At 42.5% G+C, this 22,575-nt stretch overlaps 1 protein-coding gene across 5 annotated transcripts in view; it reads left to right on the forward strand.

Moving 5' to 3' along the window:
- arhgap12b (Rho GTPase activating protein 12b) overlaps positions 1-15,648 on the forward strand; it is a 65,422-nt gene extending 49,774 nt beyond the window's left edge. For 2 of the 5 annotated variants that reach the window (XM_072666844.1, XM_072666843.1), the window contains exons 6-19: positions 606-731; positions 2,252-2,326; positions 3,176-3,247; positions 3,699-3,760; positions 3,992-4,073; positions 6,948-7,049; positions 7,187-7,285; positions 7,455-7,557; positions 8,532-8,651; positions 8,819-8,917; positions 9,010-9,087; positions 9,348-9,482; positions 10,678-10,783; positions 13,637-15,648. In XM_072666844.1, the coding sequence (XP_072522945.1) occupies positions 606-731; positions 2,252-2,326; positions 3,176-3,247; positions 3,699-3,760; positions 3,992-4,073; positions 6,948-7,049; positions 7,187-7,285; positions 7,455-7,557; positions 8,532-8,651; positions 8,819-8,917; positions 9,010-9,087; positions 9,348-9,482; positions 10,678-10,783; positions 13,637-13,811 (1,434 nt within the window). In that variant the 3' untranslated portion in view covers positions 13,812-15,648. The remainder of the gene's footprint in view (positions 1-605; positions 732-2,251; positions 2,327-3,175; positions 3,248-3,698; positions 3,761-3,991; positions 4,074-6,947; positions 7,050-7,186; positions 7,286-7,454; positions 7,558-8,531; positions 8,652-8,818; positions 8,918-9,009; positions 9,088-9,347; positions 9,483-10,677; positions 10,784-13,636) is intronic. The other 3 variants (XM_072666845.1, XM_072666846.1, XM_072666847.1) reach the window with 3 other exon arrangements.
- Positions 15,649-22,575: the final 6,927 nt, after the last annotated feature.

The raw sequence follows: 22,575 nt of genomic DNA on the forward strand, positions 1-22,575 counted from the left end.
CAAGGAGTAGTTCAGAAAAAAAAAATCTCCTCACTGAGCCCTTCTTTAGTTTTGGATTGTGCACCCTGAAAGCACCCAGACCACATGCCCACATGACACTTTTGGGGAAGTACACACCTATAGACACAGGCAGTCACCTTAATCTTCCATTGCTCTCTTCGAACCCCCTGTTGTTTAATGACTGCTTGAGCTGTCAGTGCTGGCCAGCGGTGAGCGATCCACAGGGTTACTAGCTAATCTAAAATTAACCCTGATTCTCTAATCTGGTTAATAGATCAGACACGCAGGCGCACAGACTGACGCTCTAGACCACACTTTGTCTGACCGTAGTCTCTCCAACACCTCATACATTCTCACTCTCTCAAACACACAACACACATATGAAGTAAGGGTCGGAGTTGTTTGGGGTGGGGGGGTCTTTGTCTGGAAGAGGGGGAGTGGACCACACATGGTGTTGTGGCCAGTGAGGGGAGAGGTAGCTATTCCGCTCTTTATTGTGTTAATGTTGTTGTGCTAGCTTTCTCAGTTTTGTGTTTTGATGAACGACCAGATCTTTATTGTGCGCTTGTATTGTCGTCACAGTCTCTCTGTTTCTCTTCCTACAGTACAATCTCTCTCCTCCAAATGCTGGAGAAGCTCCTAAAAGTCGCAGTTTGGAAAGGAAGCAGCCAGACCCCATCGTCTTGACCAAGTGGAGATACAGCACCTACGTACTAGACCTTACTGACAAGGTAAAAATACACACACACACACACACACACACACACACACACACACACACACACACACACACACACACACGTATACATACAGCTGCTAGATGTGCTTTACATACAAGTGTTGTGGTTTGATCTTTAGATCCGTGTGTCTTTGGATAGAGCCTTTGCAGTGGTGGTCTTTAGCCACTGTGTGGAGTCAGTAGACTTAATAGAGTTAGTACTGTTAGTACTAAAGATATGGCACACAGATGACGTGAGCATTAATAGTTTTGGAGGCTTTAAACTTTGCACAGTGTTATTTTGGGCAAATCTGTGTTTGAAATCAAACCAAGCACCAGCTGTGTTGCTGTTTCTGATTATTAGGATTATGTTGATCTTATTTATTATCTATGACATTCATTTTAGGGAACTCTGGTCATGGAGGCCTGGATTCCTGCACAGTTTTGTGTTTTACTGCCGTTAGCTGCCAGAAGTAGAAGGTGTGTTAGAGCAGGGAAATGAGCTAAATGATCTGGACTTGCTTTTCTCACTGCCCCTAGATCCCACAGCAGATTAGCACAACCTAGATGCATGAAGCAGCCTAGATTATCTGTCAGTGGCCCAGTCTGGATGTTTGGCAGATGAAGAGGTAGCTATAGTTTGCTCCAGAGTGATGGTTTATTTCCTTGTTCTCTAAAGGTAATAGTGATCTTTGGTGTTTATAAGGATGGTGCAGATTTGGGTACACCCTTGTTACAAAGGGTTCTTTGAGCAATGCTTTTAGTTCCAGTTAGAGTGTGAAGAACCTTTCAATTGGCAAAAAAACCCTTAACATTGACTTTAAACCTTTAAATGGCTTTTCACCCAAATAGCTCGTCTGCAATATTTGCTCTTCTTAAAGAACCCTATGTAGCACCTTCATTTTCTGGCGTATAGACCTGAATCTGTATCTTCTACTGCTGACGAGTGTCTTTAATTTGTTACTCCTAATCAACTTTGGTTGTAGAGCACAGGTGAAGATCATTAGATCCAGCCATTTAACAAAATGCTGTCCCGTACATTGGTACTGGAAGCGTGTGAGCAGCTGTCCATGGTGCTGCTCTGGGGTCAGCACAGGTTTGGCAGTGTGATGTGGTATGGTGATTTCTCTAGTGGATCAGTCGTATGATGGATTTATGGACATCCAAAAGAGATGTGAAGAATAGCCTAGAACAGTGGTATTCAACCCAGCGTTCAAGACCATCAGAAAGTCCACAAAGTCTGTATTTCAGTCTCTGTTGCAGCTCCCATCACACTTGAACCATGCACGTTTTTTGTGGGCTTTCATGTGGGCTATCAGGTTGAGAAACAATGGCGTATAAGATCCAGCCTTTCTGTTGGTTTGAGTTTAATTATACGATGTTCTCATTTCAGCAGATCATCATTGATCTGGATTCTTTTTGAATTTGTTGCTCAGACGTCCAGTGTTTTTCCAGTGAAACAGTAACAATGCACTGTGGCTTTTGCTGATACGATTAAAGGCTGAATCACACTGTACATTGGTTCTTTTCCAGCTGTCAGCCAAAAGTAGGCGGTTCAGCTCGGAACGCTTCTCCAGGGCTTTTGGCCTATCATTGTACAGACATCAAGTTAGTGCCCAGACCCATCGCTGAGCTATGACCAATCAGAGTTGATTACCTGCTTATAATGGAATCAGTAAATTAGAACCAATCATATGCATTCTCGACAGATTGTAGATGCTCAGAGTGCTGTGAGTGTGAGTGTGAGTGTGAACGAGGGCACATTGCTTGATTTAAATATAAATCATGTAGATCACACTAACCCTCGCTATAGTCTGAAGGTGTGTCTCTTCCTGAATGGCGTCCCTAATTACAACAAACAACTAAATAACCTTGAAAATAATAAATATTAAAGCGTAGGTAAACTCTAAAGTTTTTATCTACCAACATTTTCACACACATGCTCCTTGCAGCTTGTGGTTAAAGCAAGTCATTCATCCAGCAAGAGCCATTTTATGCTAATAAATTCCACTGTTTATGTTCCAGATCTGACTAGTTGGCCCCCAAGTGGTTAAAATTAAGTTCGAAAGCATCTGTAACTCCGCCTCAAGATTTGTAACTCGTTAGATTTGTAAGCACCATCGTTACATAGCACTGGGCAACGACCTACCACACCAAGGTTGGCACTTCCATTAGTTCCTTGCTTTAATTGGCTGCTTTGTACTGCACCTGCTGGTGCTTCACTATGCCCTGCCTTTACACACTCTTCATCAATCCCGTACAGTGAATTTTTCTAATGTGCTGAGCGGGTGAGAGAACCGCTGAATGCCACCTTTACTATTGTATTCGATTGGTTCAGCCATCAGGAGAACCTGACACACCTTCAGTCTGTCTCACATTTACTGCTCTCATCCCCCCTTTTCCTCTTTTCCTCTCGAAAACTAACGCTGCTCTTTCTTTAATCTTTTTGGTTTGTAGGAGTCTGGGACCAACAAACACAACTCCCCTGACTCCGACTCCTGTCCCTCCTCACCTAAACACCCCTCTACAGTTAGTATATATACTAACATGTACTTGTGTGTGTGTGTGTGTGTGTGTGTGTGTGTGTGTGTGTGTGTTTATGTGTATAATTCATCTCAATAATCTGCTTAATCCTGTTCTCACTTGCCCTCTGTTTGTGTTTGTGTGCATAAGAGAGATAGACAGGGATGCACAAATTGGAACTGTGTCCGGATTAACGGATATTAGGGTTTAACCACTAGTTAATCTTGTAGCAAACTGTAATCTATGGAATCAGTTTAGTTTGAGCTGTTTTATTGCCTGATTTATGTTTATATGTCATAACTCTTAAATATTAGCACTTATTTCTGTTGCTGTCTTGTGCGTTCCTGCTTTCTGAAGTTCTTGAAAGATTTTCCTGATTACTGTCCTGCGTCATATGTTCTCCATTCTGATTCCACAAATCAGCAGTTGATCCAATTTCTCCTTTCTTCTTCGTCAGCCCTCAGAAAAGTGTGGAGTCCTCAATGTCACCAAGATCACAGAGAATGGAAAGAAAGTCAGGTACAGTATCAGTCTGTATCACGAAGGATGTGTGTGTATGTGGGTGGTTACACATGTGGGTGGCTGGTTGGACGGGCGTGCGGCTGGTTGAACAGGCAGGAGGCGGGTGCTTTGGACGGGCATAAGGGTGGATCGCGTGCTTGTGTGTTAAGGGTTGTTCTCCTGTCTCAATGTTTGTCACTATGCTGCTTTTTTTTTGACCGGTGTTCCTGTAATCCTCTTGTCCTGTAGGAAGAACTGGACATCATCCTGGACAGTTCTGCAGGGGTCCACGCTGCTCTTTGCTAAGGGTCAGACCAGCAGCAGCAGCTGGGTATGTCTGCACTTTACATGCTCTGGGTGAACTCTCCTCAGTGGCTGTTCTCTTGCACTGTTTCCAGACGTTCTCCTTTACGATATAGTTAGGGATGTCCTGATCCAGTTTGAAAAAACTGTTTTATGCTCAGTCATGTTTTCCACAGACATTTAGTCTGATTCATTAATCTGCCTCGCTGCCATAGGCTGTTATAATGTCTGATATAATGTCCGTGTAATGCCCTGCTATGACTGTGGCATAAATAGAATAGTCTTCATTAATATTTTTTTTATTCAAACTTAAATGGTCCCCGTGTCCAGTGGCAGTGTATTGGTTTACTCCCACTGTGTGTACTGTCTATTGCAGTTCCATTAGCTCTTGCTGTTGCAAAGTACCACTAAAGTGTGTGTGTCAGGGGTGGGTGGGGGGGGGTTCTTCTTGTTTGAAATTCATATTAATTAAATTAAGTTATCCTGTTTGAAATACTGTCGGTGTATTTCATAAATCATGCAGTGAAGAGTTTTTATAGCCGATACTCAATCCATTAAAGTAGGCCTGGATCAGGACAACCTTATTGTCAGCAGATGTGGTACTATTGTACTGTACTGAATTATCCATAAGCTAGAATTAGTCTATGTGGAACTTCCTGACTTTCTGTGATTCATATCTCTCATCTTTATTTTGTTTGTACTTTGTGTCTGCGTCTGCGTGTGTCTGCGTGTGTCTGCGTGTGTCTGCGTGTGTCTGCGTGTGTCTGCGTGTGTGTGTGCGTGTGTGTGTGCGTGTGTGTGTGTGTGTGTGTGTGTCATTGTAAATTTGTTCATGCATCGTCATTCTCTCTCTATTTCTCTCTCCCTCTTTTTCTCCGTCTCTCTCTGTTCTGTTCTTCCCCTCCTTCCCTTTCTTCTCTCAAAGTCGTACTACCGCAATGGCTCATTCCCTGAGCTCCTCCTCTCGTTGCTAAGCAACTGGAAGCGTTCAGTTAAGCCCCGCCCTGCGGTCTCCTATAAGCACTTTGGGCGTGGCCAGCCTTGCTCTGTATGTCTGTGCCTCTCCACACAGGAAGCCTTCAGGCAGACTGTGGAACAGTTTGCCTTACTCTAGAAGCTGCTTGTAGTGACTCCACTTTGAAAAGTGTTCATGTGTTTGTATTCGTGTACAGTACTGTGCAGATGGTTGAGGCACCTGTGAAATGCAAACTTTAAAGCTCTTCATCCAGGCAGTAAGCATCAGTAAAACACTAATATTAGAATAAATACAAATAACATTCCTACATAAAATAGTGGGAACACATCACCGTGTTCATTAAAACTCCAGAGCTCTCCTCTTTGGAGTCCAGTATTAGGGTTGGTCAATATCCACTTTTTTTTTTTTTTTACCGTTATACTGTCTCAAAATAATACTGCGTTAAATAGTATTACTCAGGGGACAGAAAGCTGTATTTTCCCCACTCGCTAAGCTAGCCTTTGCTTAACTAGCTCGGCTACAGCTCCACAGAGTATCCGATTAGATTCGGATTAGTCAGCAGGATGACCGTCGGCTGACCACAAAACAGATTCAGTTCTGGCAGACTAAAAGCCCATTTATAAACGTTTGGACAAGAATGGCTTGAGCGACTGGTGTTGGAAAGCCAGAAAGTTGAGTTTAAAGTTGTTGTTTTTTTAGTTTTTTCCCCCTTTGTTTTGGATCCAAAGAGTATAAGACAGCTTAGTGCAGCTGCTGTTAACAAACTAGTGTTGATAATAAAAAAATAATAATAAGACAGGTACTGCCAACTATCATGGCTTAGATAAGTTAGCTAGCAGGCTAAGAACCACAGCACAGGCCGTGTTCCAGCTAACTCAGACTCACGTTTTGTGGACTGGTTCATCCAGGGTTTAGTATTTTTTTTTGCTGTCGCTAAACTCACAACTACAGTGGGCTTGTTCTTCCCCCCCACCTGTTTTCAGAGTGTGACTTCAGCAAATCTACATGCTGCCTGGGGGCATCCAGGAGAAATTTGGAAACAGGCTTTGTTCTTCAAAACAAGCTCATAAGATATTAACTTACTTTTTATGTTTTCCTGCATCTGTTCTGATGTTATATGATGTTCTACAAGCAAAAATACTTATTTGCTTATTTAACTGCTACATAAATGGTTTTAACCAACATGCTCAGGTGCCTAAAACCTCTGTACTGCATTGTGCATGTAAGTCATACTTGAAGAAAGTTCAAAAAAAGTTGAAAAAAAATAAAATCACCCAGTATTGAAAACTGTTTTGAGCTGCTGAAATGAGGCTTCCTGTTCACACTGTCTTTGCATGTCTATCCTTTTGCTTGTCTCTCATGCTTATACCCTCCCCTCTTGCTCGCTGTCGGTCTTTTCACTCGAAGAAGGCGGATTAGCTGTGTTCAGATTATTTGCTTTGTGATGGGTGTGTATCAGAAATGCCTGAAAAGGCCATTGGGTGGCATGCGTTTCTAGGCGTGGAACATGAACCTGGGTGAACAAAACCTAAAAGGTCTTTTTGCATGTTGATTTTGAGCAATACAGCTTAAGTCTTAAGTGGTTTGAAAGGCAGCCTGGCTTGAGCTTTGCCGTTATGGAGAAAGATATGTGGGAATGCTCTTGAGCAAACTCCAAATGTGTCCTCAATCGTCATGATGGGGTCGTGTAGACGCACGCTTGTGAGTGTGTAGACTTGAGTGAGGTCTGAGTTGCCTTATTTAACAGTTATTTAAAAGACTTTCCCTGTAATCCAAAACTAACTGCACCTAAAGCGTGTTATGGCCATGGGCAGTAACCCGGTTCAGCAACATCCAATAACGAAACAGTAACACTTAATGAGAGTTTGCAGAAATTACAGCTTATCCTAATGCAGTGTTTGTGTACCTCTCTGTTGGCACCTGAAGTTTGGCGGAAACCAGTCGAAACCGGAATTCACAGTGGACCTTCGCGGAGGTTCAGTGGAGTGGGCATCTAAGGACAAGTCCAGCAAGAAACATGTCATTGAGGTAGAAAAAGTGTACAGCACACTTTTCTGAATGTCTGATGAACTATTTCATAAGCTGTGAGGGATGTGCCTTCTGTTTTTTCTATTAACTCGAATAATCTTGATGTCTGATGGCCCCACTTGACCCTTTGATTCCAGCTAAAGACACGTCAGGGCACTGAGCTGCTGATCCAGTCAGAGATAGACAGCGTCATCACTGACTGGTACAAGGCACTCACTGAAGCTATCAATACACACGTAAGTGTCTCTCAGTATCTCAGGCTAAATGTGAGAAATAAGCTAAAAGCCACTGTGTGTAAATATAGTAGACTTTTTATAATCATCAACCCACTGTTATAATGTTACACATACAGTGAGGAATACCTTGTGCATCTTCAGTGTATTTGATTATATGTACTGTATGTAGGCATGGGAATCGGATGAGGCAATTGAAGAAGACATGCCAGAGTCTCCAGGAACTGAGAAACAAGACAAAGAGAAAGACCACAGAGACATTAAGAAGAATAAAGGTAAAGAAGAATTGTGTCCATTACATGACTCCAATTCTACTTCTATATTTTGCAGACTGCTGCAAACTAACTGACACCGCTGCTTCAGAATTTGATATGTCATGAAATTGCAATTACAAAACTCATCTGTGATATGACTCTGCATGGGGCTTTATTTGAAATGGCAGATACAGGAAGTCTACTCGGATAAGTTTTACAGAACATTCACTTGCAATGTAACATAAAGCTCATTGCACAGCGGAGGAAACTCTGAATTCATGTTACATAATTATATAATGAATTTATGTACAATTTTCAATGGTTTGAATGCCAAACAATGACCAGAATGGAACTTTTCAACCGAAGGGTAATTTGTTTCTACCTAATAATTCAGCAACTATGAATTAATTAGTAACTGCTATGAAACCAATGTGTAACTTATGTTGTTTGTGGGCGAGGAACTGAATTATAGACCCACATAAAGGCCTTTAGGGTTTAAAGGATTAACAGTGTGCACAGTATAATTGAAAATGATAAAAATGATTCATTAATATCAGAGACTAGCCCAGTTAGTAATTATATGGTAATTATAAGGGTTTTTATATTCATAAGGAACAGTCTCTGTACAGGGAGTCACAGGGGTTCAGTGCTCACAGTTGCACAGAGAAGACTCCGTATGCACTATTATGGTAAATATGGTAATTTCACAAAGGGCTGTGCCCTTGTCCGTAAACTATTGGATTTGCATGGTATTGTGGGAACTTTAGTGGTTTAGAAGTATCACTAAAGTAACTGTAGTCTTGTTTGGAAAAAGCAGAAGGGTGAGACTCTAACACTAATATGGTATTTCATCACCAAATTTGTACCATAATTTGTCAGGATAATTCTACAGACAGTAATATAAATTTGTCTACATTATTGTTGTCCAAGCGTCCGTTTCATACACACTGCCCTAACTTGTGTAATGGTGTGTATGTTCTTTTTTTCAAATCTAGCAATTAAAAGTTCTGGCAGTATGGAGTCTTCAGATCAGAAGAAGACAAAAGTGAAGCTTAAGAAATTCCTCACACGAAGGCCCACCCTGCAGGCTGTCCGAGACAAGGGCTATATCAAAGGTAACGCACGCGTACAAACACTAACGCAAGCATATTTGAGTAGACCTGTAGTTTGAGCTGTAGTAGGGGAAAGCTGAAAAAAGAGAATTATTCTCCCTACTTATGTATTATGTGCTTCTGAAGGAGGTCAGATCTCTGAATCCTCTTCTCACCCTCTGTGTTTCCAGATCAGGTGTTTGGCTGCAGTTTGACTAGTCTCTGTGCCAGGGAGAACACCTCCGTACCCAATTTTGTCAGGATGTGCATTGAGCATGTGGAGAACACAGGTACTTAGGAGTTAATTTCTGGATCTGAATGTCACTAAATAGACATACGGAGTCTGGCCTTATCTTTCCTCATCTTTTTCCTTCATCTACAGGCTTAAATATTGATGGATTGTACAGAGTCAGTGGCAATCTGGCGGTCATTCAGAAGCTGCGCTTTGCTGTCAACCATGGTATGTAGTGTGTTTACTAATCTGTTAATAACTAGTGCCATACAGTTATGTTCATCAAAAAGCTTCTGGTGAATGTTTAGCTAAATATGAGCTTGTATTAAAAAAAAATACCTAAAAAAAATCAGCCCTAATATCTAATACTCACACATTTGGTCACAAATGACTGTAAACATTTAATTTTAACCTTCATTAGCTGCAGCACTACATAAAAGACACAATTCAGTGATGATGGGAGTTGTTTTGTAACCTGTGTTTGGCAGATGAGAAGGTGGATCTAGACGACAGCAAGTGGGAGGATATCCATGTGACCACTGGCGCTCTGAAGATGTTCTTCCGGGAGCTTCCTGAACCTCTTTTCACCTATGCCTCCTTTAATGATTTTGTTAATGCTATCAGTGAGTTCTCTCCTATACGTCCGCTGTCACTCGTCCATTGATTCATCCAGTTTATATAAATGCACAATATAGCCTATACAAATAGTGCAAAAAAAGAACCGTGTAGTGGAACACACAGAGGTCAATGATCCAGTAGAAAGTGTTCAGGGCCCACTTAAGAATTCATTCATAAAAGGCAGTCTGTTAGTCTGTGTGAGCTGGAATGAGTTTTGCAGTGATTTTATGTTTACCCTTTAAAGTCAAGCATTGTATTCAGTGTGATAATGAATTAATACAGGTATCATTATTAGATAATATTTGATTACAAGATGACAACAATAACATACAATACATTTAATAAATACTTCATATATTTAAAGAATAATAAAATATCATTTTCACTGCATACATCAGAACAATTCATACAGATTTCTAAGTTGAGTAAACCTTTAAAGGCAACTCTAAGTATAAGAGGTTAAACAAATTGGCATTCTATATATGTAACATTAACATTACATTCCAGAGGTATCAAAGATGATGTTTTTTAATTCCTTTTTAATATAATTGGTCAGAAGGTCAAATAAACATTTTAAATAGTTTGGACATTATTTAATGGTTCAGTCTTTCAAGGGTTAAATTCACAAGGAAGTCCATTATAAGCTGGATGTGTAAAGACTCAAAACAGTCTGCTTGTACAGGACAGAGGCTGAACATGCTTGAACATCAGTGACAGCCTGAACATCCTGAACATCAGTGACAGCCTCTAGAAACAAGGCCAATGATGTATATAGTCACTGTCACACAAACCTCATTTCTCCAAAGTGGTAACTTCACTGGAGAAGGAAACAGACCTCTTCACTTTCAGGTGAAGTCAATGTGGAAAGATTTAAACATTCATCATTCCAAGTCATTTTGGACCATGTCTGCTGGTCTGTTCCTAATGAAATATTGACACAATATAAATATAGTGTCAATAAACTATAGATTGATAGTTTTTAATTATGTCAGCAAGTGAAAATCAACAAAAATGGAAGTGTTTTGCCTGATACAACAATATATTGTCTTAAGTCTTAGTTTCTCATGATACAACATGAAAGTAACCACATGAGGGCGCTGTAAGATAACTGTTTTGCAAAGGCCTAATCAAAGCTCAGTGAAAGCAGCTTCCTAAAGAGGGCTTTAAGCAGATACTAATACTTCCTCTTTTTTTCTGCAGAACACTCAGACTATAAGCTGCGGCTGCAGGGCATAAAGGACCTAATCAAACAGTTGCCAAAACCAAATCAGGAGACAATGCAGGTTCTGTTCAAACACCTGAAAAGGTAACTTCTGTCCCCTTCTCTCACATCCTTTGCAGGGACTGCAGGAAGTGTAACATATTTGAACATCTGCTGTGTCAGATTTGGGAAGGGTGATTTGTATTGTGTATAAATGTATACATTTAAGTGCGTGTTTGTGTTTGTCTGGGGTGAGTAGGGTACGGCATGTGTTCTGCGCAGGCCGTCTGTATTGAGTTATCTCACTCCATCCATTACTGGGACAGACCTGGATAGGGGCCAACTACATCATTATGAGAGAGAGCACAGGAGGGGAGTGAGGGAGATGAGGGGGGGAGATAGGTGATAGACCACATCCTCCTGACACCATGGTGTGATGCAGGACTGATCAACATGAGCGAGCGAGCGAGAGGGAGGGAGGGATGGTGAGCTGGTCATAGAGGAGAGAGAGGTTGAGAGGATTGATTAAATTATGTAAAGATGTAAAGACTGATAGTAGGTATTGCAGTTAAGACATGCTGTTTGTGTGTGTGTGAGCGTGCATGTGCATGTGTGGTCAGAACATGATTACATTACAGTGTGTGGGGCGTGTAATAATCCATGCCTGCATTAAGCAGCACTGAAGATGTTGTCTGGTCATAGTGCTATAGCTTTCATACCCTTCATTGTCTTGACCGTGTTGTAGTGCCACTAGAACTCTAAATGAACCTTCATTCATCTTCTAAACCACCACAAGCTCTAAAATAATCAGTTTTGCAGATCAGAGTTGCATTAATGCCCCATGAAGCTGGTGAGGCCTGGGTTAATCTTTCAGGCTACCCTAGTTGCTGGAAATGTGCCACATCTGAAGTGGAAATGGACATCACATTTGGTTAAGTAGTGATGACTTTCATACACAGAGCAGTCTTGCCTTCTAGTTGCTGATGTCAATCAAGCCTTATTCTAGTGTTTATGGTGAGAGTAACTACTGTGCAGTGCAGGCGCAGCACAACTACTGTCCATAGGGTTCAGTGTAGTCTCCACTGACATTCTCTACCATTCACAAGTTTGGAATCAGCGTTTTTATTTATATAATTATAAATATATTATATATATATTTATAATCTTATAAATAGATTATAAATCTGCTGATAAAAGGGAAAACCTTCTTAATTCTGAATGGAAGTCAGTGCAAAAGTGTTGTTTTTACCTTTCTACTGGTCCATTGATGAAATTCTGACACAATATGAGCATATAAGAGCAGCTTGCTGTTTTAAGCAAAATGGAGATACAAGGCTTTGTTCTGGAAGTGATTATAGGTTACATATATATAATTAAACAAGAGCAGTTTAAATGACCGATGATTACAGTCCTTGTGTGTGTTCATCTGGATAAAGACTTCTTTAAATTAATACTAATTTTGAAAGATATGTATTATCATACACTTCAGGCCCAACCCTTCAAATGAATGTATTCTGCTACTTTAAGTTGCACCCATGGCTGACACAGTTTTGCAAATGCAAAAACACAGCTTGTCTAGTCCATGTAGAGAAGTATTGTTAATAGAACAGGACTCTCTGGAGAAGACATTCAGTTCAGTTCAGATGTATGTGTATAGCGCTTTTCACAACGCAAGATCCGGGTCCAAGCCTCCTTTGAGCAAGCCAAGGAAAAACACTCTCAGATTGAGAGAAACACATCTTCAAAAGAACCAAGACTCAAAAGGGGAAGCCATCCTCTTCTGTTTGACACCGAATAGCAGAACAAATATTAAACCTATGACACAGAACATGAATCTATTGCCACCATGCCAGTGCTCCATCCAATACTTCTGGCTTGAGTTGGGGAGTTGGGAGGTGGTCATCATCCAACACCTTGACCTCACTAATGCTCTCATTCTCACAGCAGTGCTCCAAAATCTAGTAGAAAGCCTTTCCTGGACAGTAGACACAATTAATCCAATAAATCAGGATAAACTTTTTTAAATTCATGAATGGATGGATTTACGAGTAAACGATGAATGAGCAGGTGTCCGAGTACTTTTGTCCGTGTAGTGTATATTATCAGTATCGACTGCGCTGGTATCTTTCGTACCTTGTGTTCTATACTGAAGTAGAAGACACTGTTTGGAGGGTACAGTATTTATTTAATTGAATATTGTTTGCTCTGTTGTTTGGTTTGTAGATTGCTTGCCATCTTCCTGCTATCTGAAATCATTGTTTAAACATCTATCCATTTATAAAATACAAGAGAAAGGGCTAATGCCAAACCCCTCCCAGGGTTGTGCAGAAGGAATGGCATACTTCTAAGTGTAAAGGAAAGGTTTGAAAGCTTTGTGTAATCTTAAAATCTTGTGTAACCTGATTTTGACTCACTTTGACTGATTGCCACTTAGAGCTGCCGTACACATCCTCTCCACAGTGCTTTCGCTGGGTACAACATGAGTAGATGCTGCTGTCTTCCTTCCTTAGTGAAGGTCCATGCTGGCACCAGGCTCAGATTGCCATCGCCATATCAAACATATCACACTGACGTTTGCCTTTGATTCCATTTGCATGTAAATGAGTCTCGGTCCACTGTAACTGCAGATAGAGGCCGGTGGCGGACTGGTTCATAAACAACATGACCTGACATTTTACTGCAGCAGGACTGTAGTAGCATTCATATGTGGGTGTTTATTTCATGGGAAAACCTTCATAGGCCAGAAATAACTCTTCTGTTACGCTGGTATGATCTATAATAATAATAATAATAATAATAATAATAATAATAATAATAATTAAATGAATAAGAGCTTGGTCTTATTAATGAAGAGTGTAACTGATAATAGCAGATGGTGTTTTAACTAGAGATATGTCAGTGTATCAGTGTGTCATTAATCTCTCTCTCTCTTTCTGTCTGCTTCTTGCTTTCCTTTAGAGTGGTAGATCATGGAGAAGCGAACAGGATGACCACTCAGAGTGTGGCCATCGTCTTCGGCCCAACGCTCCTGCGGCCTGAGACCGAGACGGGCAACATGGCTGTCCACATGGTCTACCAGAACCAGATCGTAGAACTGATCTTGCTGGAATATGAGAACATATTTGGCAGGTAGAGCATTTATGGTGTGTACAGCATCTCTCATGCTCACCTGCTAATAAAGGTCCAGAGAACACCATGCCAAAACACGACCGCCGCTGAATCCACCCCGTCAAAGCAAAGGCAGACTTCATTCGCTGTGGACCAAGCTTAGTAGAGAAACAAGTACACAGAGAGGAAAGACTGTGAGTCATGGAAGGTTGTAGAGATTATTGAAGTAATACAAGTTTGTAGAAAGGTACTTTATGCACTTCATGCTTTTGGGCTTTTGATGATGTACAGAATTTTTTTTGGTCTTTCTTTTTCTTTTTTTTTTGTGGTTTACCATTCCTGAGAAGGAGCTGCTTCTGCTCTTTGGCTGAGAATAAGCTGGATAGTATTGTGAACAGTATAAAACAGTGGAATATTCTCCATTTGTGCTCTTGCTGAGGTTGGGAAAACTCACTCATTGGACAACATGCTACCCTCTCTTGACCAGAGTGGGTGGCTTGAAGGAGACCGGCGATGGGCTGAGAATTCTGGGATATGAAGTTCTTTTGAAGTGTATATGTTGAATGGTGAATACTGAAGAAACCTTCTGAAACTGGACTGGCTTTTCATTTCAGCACAGGATCCCTCTAATCTGCACTTGGATGTTTTGGACTGTTATTATTTCTTTCTTGAATTACAGTGAAAATGGACTGTTATGGAAGGCAGTATTATTTCCCAATGACTACTATTCTATAGAAGGGCAGTCATTTACCAGACTGATCTAAAGAAGTATGAATAATGGCTTACGGTGTCAGTATTAGAAATGGACTCTCTCAGAAATTGAGAGGGTTCAGACAGATTGGGCGTGGCTTACTCGGATGTGCTTTTCACATTTTTTTTTTTTCCTGCTCTTCTTAAGAAGCTTATAGCATCTGCCCTTTGACTGCAGGCTCTACCTACCCTTCTTTGAAAGAACTGGAAAGAACTGTCTCGGCTCTCCGAGATACTGGATACTGGATTACTGACTTTTTCATCTCCTTGTGGCACATCTAACTCAACAGGATCTCAGAACAGCTCCCTGAGCTTTTGAGGAACTAGAGGAACTCTCCACTGCACCTCTCTAATGAAGTAACTGGACTGAGACAGTATGGTGGCTTGTGTGCAATCAGGCTTGTCACGGCCGCGTCGATTATTTGAGGATAAAATTAAGCGTTCAAGTATTGTCGGGAGCGAGGTGGCGTGTCATCCAGGGGTTGTACCAATTTGTAATGTGCTGTCTCAGTGTTACCTATGCCTCCTGGGGGAGAAAAACACAAGTGGCCATGCATTGATTAGGAATATGGTGAAAGATTATCCCCCACCCTCTCAGTTTTTGGTTTTTACTTTTCCCAGCTCGCTCCATCCATTTCTTTTCTGCTCTAGCATTACTGGAACTTGAAAGCGGAGATGTTTAAGTTTGCGTTCAGTCTTGTGGCTACTGTTTCAGATCAATAGCGATACTCCCCCTCTAGTCTTCTCCCTGTCTTTCTTTCCCTAGTCTCCACGTGAATGTGAACTGAGGGTACTGGAAATAGTGTTATGGTGTGTTCAAGCTGTACACATTGTGGAAATCCTTTTTGATACCAGATTCTGAAAGCATGTGTACAGATTACCTTTAAAAGAATACTTGATGAACCAGTTGTTAAAAAAAAAAAAAGTGTGAAGAGATTGCTCTAATATTCTATACGTTACGAATAATAAATATTAGGTATTAATTGCTTCAGAAGTTAAGAAGGGTCGGTATCGCAGTGCATTGTGAACAGCACATTTTGAATGTAATTCTGAGACTAACTACTGTTTCTGACATGGACGTGTCTAATTCTAATTAAAAAGAACACAAATCACATGCAGTGTATGTGGTGGACTTGCTGTGTGTGCTAGCTGTTCATAAACATTTACGCATGTTCAACTGTTTGTGGACACCCCGTCAAATAAATGCCTTCAGCTATTTCGAGTTGCACCCATTGCTGACACAGCTTGTCTGGCCCCTGTAGAGAAGTACTGCCAGTAGAATATGACTTTCTGGAGCAGATAAACATGAACCTGTTGCCGCCATGCCTAATGCCAAGCGTGGGCTAGAGCGGTGTTTCCTCGCCTTGGTCCTGGAAGCACCCTGCCCTGCACATTTTAGTGGGCCTCCTGCTTTATCACACCTCCTGCAACTCTGAAAGGGCTTGTTAATGAGCTGGCAGTGTGCTGGGAGCAGGGAAACCACTAAAATGTGCAGGGCAGGCTGCCTCCAGGACCAGGTTTAAAAAACACAGGGCTAGAGGGGTATAAAGCCCCCCAGCACTGAGCTGTGGAGCAGTGGGATGGCGTTCTCTGGAATGATGGATGGTGCTCCATTCAGTACTTTTGGAATGAGTTGGGGACTTGGGGATGAGGTGGGGTGGTGATCATCCAACAGTCTGGCCTCACTAATGATCTTGAATGCAATCAAATCTTCACAACCATGCTCTAAAATGTAGTAAAAAGCATTTCCTGGACAATAGAGAAAATTACTCCATCAAATACAGAATAAACTTTTTAATATTGCTGATTCAGATGAAATGATAACTAAGCAAGTGTCCCAATGCTTAGTCCATATAGTGTACTTCCTCTTTTAGGGTTTTGCTGATTTTTATTTTGTCTCATCTCTTCTGAAATGAGGTTGGTCTCTAATTTTGAGACTGTTTTTGAAAGAAACCAGGTACCATAAATGCTGGTTACTTAAATGACTTGCTTATTAAGGTCAAGGTTCATTTGTTTTTCCAAGCTTTTATGTAGCTTTCGATCTATTTTTCTAACAGGAGAGACCACCTTGCACTGGAGAAAAGTAAGACGAATGGCCAGGCGGGTATAAAAATCACAGGCCTGCTCGAGACCACAACCTGTGTAGTGAAAATCAGAATTTCCAAATGAGAAAACAATTAGCTCATATCCATAATTCATAGCTCTGACCACAGTCTCGAGCAGCCGGGGCCCTGGAGGTGTGTGACGTGTGCACCATATGCTACTGCTTGTTTCTGGGCAGCCGTGCCAGGAAAGCTCCTGGCCTCTCAGGTCCACGGAGGCCAAAGTGTGGGGAGGTAATTTGAGCATGCCATTATGACCCATAAAACATTCATCACCTTGGTGCTCTCTCTTTTTCTGTCCTTCTTCCTTGAGTGTTTCTCTAACACTCACAACAGCACATTACTCACCGACTGCCTCTACACCTACCAACCCCGAACGCTCCTGAGGCTTAATCTGTGTCCGTCTCAGCGCTACACACACGTCCCCACGGCACTTAGCTCACGGTTTCATAACTAATACCTCCCAGATAAGTTTCCTTTCCTTTGTAGTCTTGGGAGTAGTCTCTGTATTTCCTGCACTGAAGCCACACCTAATCTGAGTAATTGGATTCATTAGGAAGCATGTGGAAACATTTAGATCACTTTTGGCTGTGTCCATGGGGACTGTGCTTTCTGAAACGCCAATACAAGCCAAAGTAAAAGATCAATGATGAACCCTTTTGTAATATGTGGTGGATAGAAATGATCCCAAATCAGCTTTCTTACTGAATGGGCTGTTATTTGTCTTAAGAGCCTCAGCTGTCTGCTTTGAAGTGAACACAATCACTTGCCTAATTTTATTGGACAGTGTAACTACTCTCGTAGATGTCAGTGTAAACGTAAATGGGTGTATTGTAGGCTATAATTCTCTAGTCAGTCCTACTGACACTTCTGACTGTCCCACCAGTCTATAAGATTCAGCCACTGCTTTAGTCTGCTCCAGCCTGTATATCGTGTAATCTCCATTTTGGAAGATTTTCTCTTGTTCAATATACGATTGACGATTTTCTCTGTACAATATAAGTCCATATGTTTGTGGACACCCCTTCTAGTGAATGTGTTCGGCTACTTTAAGTTGAACCCATCACTGGTACGGACACACAGCTTGTCTACTCCCTATAGAAAAGTACTTCAAACAGAACAGGACTCTGGAGCAGATAAGCATGAACCTATTGGCATCATGCTTAATGCCAGCAGTGGGCTAGAGGGATATGAAGCCCGCCAGCATTGAGCTGTGGAGCAGTGGAACTGTGTTCTCTGGAATGACTGTCTTTCATCCAATACATCTGGGATAAGCTGGGGATGAGGTTGGGTGATCATCCAACATCCTGACCTCACTAACAAAATCCAGTAGAAAGCCTTCTTCCCTGGACAGTAAAGACAATTACTTCAACAAAAGCAGGATAAACTCTTTTAATACCCTTGGTTTCAGAAGAAACACTGAATGAGCAGTTGTCCCAATACTTTTGTCCATATAGTGGACAATATAGTTTGACCAACAGATATAGAGACATAAGGTTTTTATGTGACCGTGCTGATTTGTACCACATAACCTACAGTACACAACCATACTGATCTTTATAGTAAATTAATGGTGACTTTAAAAAAATAAAAAATAAAAATATTTTATATATATATATATATAAAGGTGCTGCATTTTTATTGTAGGGAATTACCTTTTAATTCACAAAAGGATGACAAATTCATAAACCTGGAGTGGAGATGCAAAAGGAGTGCAGATTCTTCCAGAAACATGTAGCGACTGCATGATTCGGTAGCATGAAACTGCTGACCAGGCACAGTTGTTCTTGATTTTGGATGAAGAAGACCAGAGGAAAAGAAACTTTTAGAGTAACATTTCCGTGTCTGACAATTAGTACCACACAACCAAATAAAATAAATCTATGGGAAAGATGTGAGGTTGGAAATTGTCCACTCTAAAACCTGACTTCACTGCTTAATAAATAAGTCACAATAAATACTACAGGAAACGGGATCATCATTTGTGTAAGATCTACTTTATGTTGAGTGAAGGTGAATTTATTCAGTCGAGTTGCATCTCCTTTAGCGTGTATCTAATGTTTGGGCAGTGCAACCTTGATGACTACAATTCGCATAATTCACTTCTACACTACATGTAACGCTTAACAGGTGCATTGTTTGCCTTCAGTTCAGGGTGTTTTAAACTCAAGCTGAAATAGTTTCTCAAGCCATTTGAGTTCACTTTACTCCTCAGCTTTTACAGCGTGGTCCAATGTGCCAAATATCTGTGGGGTTTGGGTCAACTTGTGCTCATCTTTACTGATCACCTTTATTCTATAGGGAAACATAAGAACACTCGCCATGAGAGTGGTCAAGAGTCCAGGAGGAAAATGCCCTCACCCAAGGGTCAGGAGAGGTCACTGCATGGTTTAAGGAGAGTGAAAATGATGGGAATGATGTGTTTTCAGTCACCAGATCTCAACCCACTTGAACAGCTATGAGGTGTTTTGATGTGTGTGGCAGCGCTCTCCACCATAACCACCACCATCATCATCAGCAGCATCATAAGAATAACAACTGAGGGAAAATCTATTGGACGGCCGGTGTCTAATCGTCCAGTACAGTTCCACACACTAGTAGAACTGGCCCACCGAAGGTGGTCTGGCCGCTCGTGGTCCAACAACTCATTGGGACACTTTATGTTGGTTATTACTTTATTTTGCCATCTGTCTCTATATTTTTCTCAGTAATGCAAAAGCTCATTTTATCCCCATGTTACTGTTCACAGCCCTGCCTCTATCACCATCAAGTACATATCTCACTCACTCAACTATACAGCTATCACTTCTTGTGTGCGAGTGCTTCAATCAAGCCCTCTTCACAGAGACCCTCTCTTAAGCCTGCTTTAAAATAGAGTTCACATGCATGCAGGCCCCGGCTGAAATAATCATGTAAGTATTTCAAATGTCATTGGCCGTGCTCCGCTATTAATGAAGTTCGCATGGCCGGACTTGATTGCTTTGCATTGGAAAATCCAATGCATTTTAAACAGACATTCTTATCCTGCATTTACATAAGGTAATTGCAGAAGGCTGGCAATACTGGGTGGGCAAAGCAGGACCCCCCTCCCATCCTTCAAAAAAAAAAAAAAAAAAATGCATGCACACCTCTCTAACCACACACTCACTCTCTCCTTCATTCGCTAATACAATCAACCCCATTAAGTAAGCAATAAATATAAGGTCTAGTGTATCGAGCCTGACAGATAATGGACCCCTTTCTGCACATCCATTTAGTGGTGAGGGCTGCAGTGCAATTGGCTCAGCCGTGCTGCATTACCTGGGTGGCTGTAAAGGAGTCTGTGAATCCTGCTGGAGGCTTCACCTCAGGACGTGAATTCTGGCGATGGACTGTTTCTTCAGGAGAGTTACCAGATTTGCCAACTTCTCCATCAGACTGCAGTGACCATTTGAAATTCACATCAAATGATCTTTCTCCACCTATTAATAAACAAGATGCTTATGTGTGATTGTTAAAAATGTCAAATTAATGTTATAAAAAACAGCGAGATGCTGCTGAAGGTGGGATACACCATCGTAACAAGGGCCCCCGTATGTATATATGCTACCTGTGCTGCATTCAGTCAAGAATACATCTCACTGTTTCTGCTGGGTTTGGCTTTGAGTCATTGTGTAATACCGAGTGTCTGATATGATATGAACGCTTTGCTGGTGTATTTTGATATGCACTGATGCATCAGTGAGATCTGATGAGTTTTGCAGTTAGAGCTTCAGAGGCACTGGAGCTCTCTATGATTTCTCTTAACTGCTCTTTTTCTGGGTCAGAATGAGTGACAACGTCCTGCTCTGTCTCTACCCACTGCTGGGCCAGATAATACGCTCATTCCCCCGGTGTGTATTTACCAGAGCCGCAGGGTGGGGGCGCTGTTGCGCGACATCAACTAATTGCTGATGGCGCCGTGGCGCTAGTTGCCAGTTTAGCAACGCTGAGTTGGACTGAAGGACAAGTTAACGACCTGCAGCCTGAAGCAGTCTGCCAAATGTGCCTGAACACAGTCAAATACACCCCATCCAAGACACAAGGCCGTCCCCTCGACTCTGCGCTCTCAGGTATGAGGCCTTTTCCCTTTAAACGTGTGACCTGAGCCTCAGGTAGCTGAAGCACTGTCTGTGCTGTCGTGTTTACCCACCCACACAGCCACACAGCCAGCCACACAGCCACACAGCCAGCCACACAGCCACACAGCAACACAGCCAGCCAGCCAGCCAGCCAGCCAGCCAGCCAGCCAGCCAGCCACACAGCCAGCCACACAGCCACACAGCCAGCCAGCCAGCCAGCCACACAGCCAGCCAGCCAGCCAGCCACCCACACAGCCAGCCAGCCACACAGCCACACAGCCAGCCACACAGCCACACAGCAACACAGCCAGCCAGCCAGCCAGCCAGCCAGCCAGCCAGCCAGCCACACAGCCAGCCACACAGCCACACAGCCAGCCAGCCAGCCAGCCACACAGCCAGCCAGCCAGCCAGCCACCCACACAGCCAGCCAGCCACACAGCCACACAGCCAGCCAGCCAGCCACACAGCCACACAGCCACACAGCCAGCCAGCCACCCACACAGCCAGCCAGCCACACAGCCACACAGCCAGCCAGCCAGCCAGCCACCCACACAGCCACACAGCCAGCTAGCCAGCCACCCACACAGCCAGCCAGCCAGCCACACAGCCAGCCACCCACACAGCCAGCCAGCCACACAGCCACACAGCCAGCTAACTTAGCCAGCTATATAAGCCTAGATACTCTTATTCCGCACTTCTCTTTCTCCCAACACCAGTCGTTTGACTTCTCTCTCTTTAAGACACAATTTTTATCGTCCACACCTGTGCCGGTAGCTCGGCCGGTAGCTCGGCCGGTAGTTAGCTAGCTGCCCTGGGCTGTCTGGCATTTGGAGGAGCTGTAGCTGAGCTAGTTAAGCAAATGCTAGCTTAGCGGTTGAGCTGCAGATCCAAAATCATGGACAAAAACTATAAATTGAGCCTCTCTGGCTATCAGTAGTCTTCAGTTGCTCAGGCCATTCTCTTATAAATGTTTATTAAAGGGCTGTGAGTCAGCCAGACCTGAGTGTGTCCTGTGGTCAGCAGACTGCTGTCCTGCTAGCTAGCTAACTAGCTAAGCTAAGGCTAGCCAGCCTCCCTCTCTCCTGCTTCAGAGCAGTGCAGCTAGCATTTGTAGCTAATTGTCAAACTGATGGTTTAACGTTTATCGGATTATGAGAGCGAACCTAACGTTGATTTTGGTCATTTCCCTGTAACCACTCAGTCAGTCAGTCACACAAGACCAGGCTCTGACCGGTGTTAACGGCGAGAGACCAAGAAACTCAAAACTGAAGGTCAAATTACTGCTGTTAAACCCTTATTAAATCATCATGAAATCTCCACTATGGTGGGAGTTATCCCACCTGCAGGTCGTAACCAGCATAACCAAGAGATGAAGGATTAGGAGACCACTTCATATTTCAACCAGTGACCGGGCCTCTGCTTTTAAGCTCAGTCCACATATTTGAGGCCGTTTCAGCAGTTTAACATTAGCCTGTTGTGTTCATTCACATCCACAGTTGGAGTTCCTTGTCCTGTTGAAACTGTGTCCAGGTTTTATCTGTCTAGCTGAAGGTCTGAGATCTGGGTCCGTCCACAGCCCGAGCGTGTTTCTCCTGCTCCCAGGCTTGGCAGTTCGTACAGTTATTTGTGTTGAAATCGCTTTTTCTCCTCCAGATATCTTTGTCTCATCTGACTATAAAACGTTGCTCCAGAAGGCTTTATCGTTGTCCACGTCTTCTCTTGTGAACTTTCCTCAAGGTTGTATTGAATTTTGGCTTTTTTCTTTACCAGCAGCTTCTAGCTCATGGCAGGCCTGTGCCCTGGTGGTTCTTGGTTTTGTCTGACCATCCCAGCTTGA

The sequence above is a fragment of the Salminus brasiliensis genome, chromosome 22 (assembly GCF_030463535.1).
Source record: "Salminus brasiliensis chromosome 22, fSalBra1.hap2, whole genome shotgun sequence".
Taxonomy (NCBI): domain Eukaryota; kingdom Metazoa; phylum Chordata; class Actinopteri; order Characiformes; family Bryconidae; genus Salminus; species Salminus brasiliensis.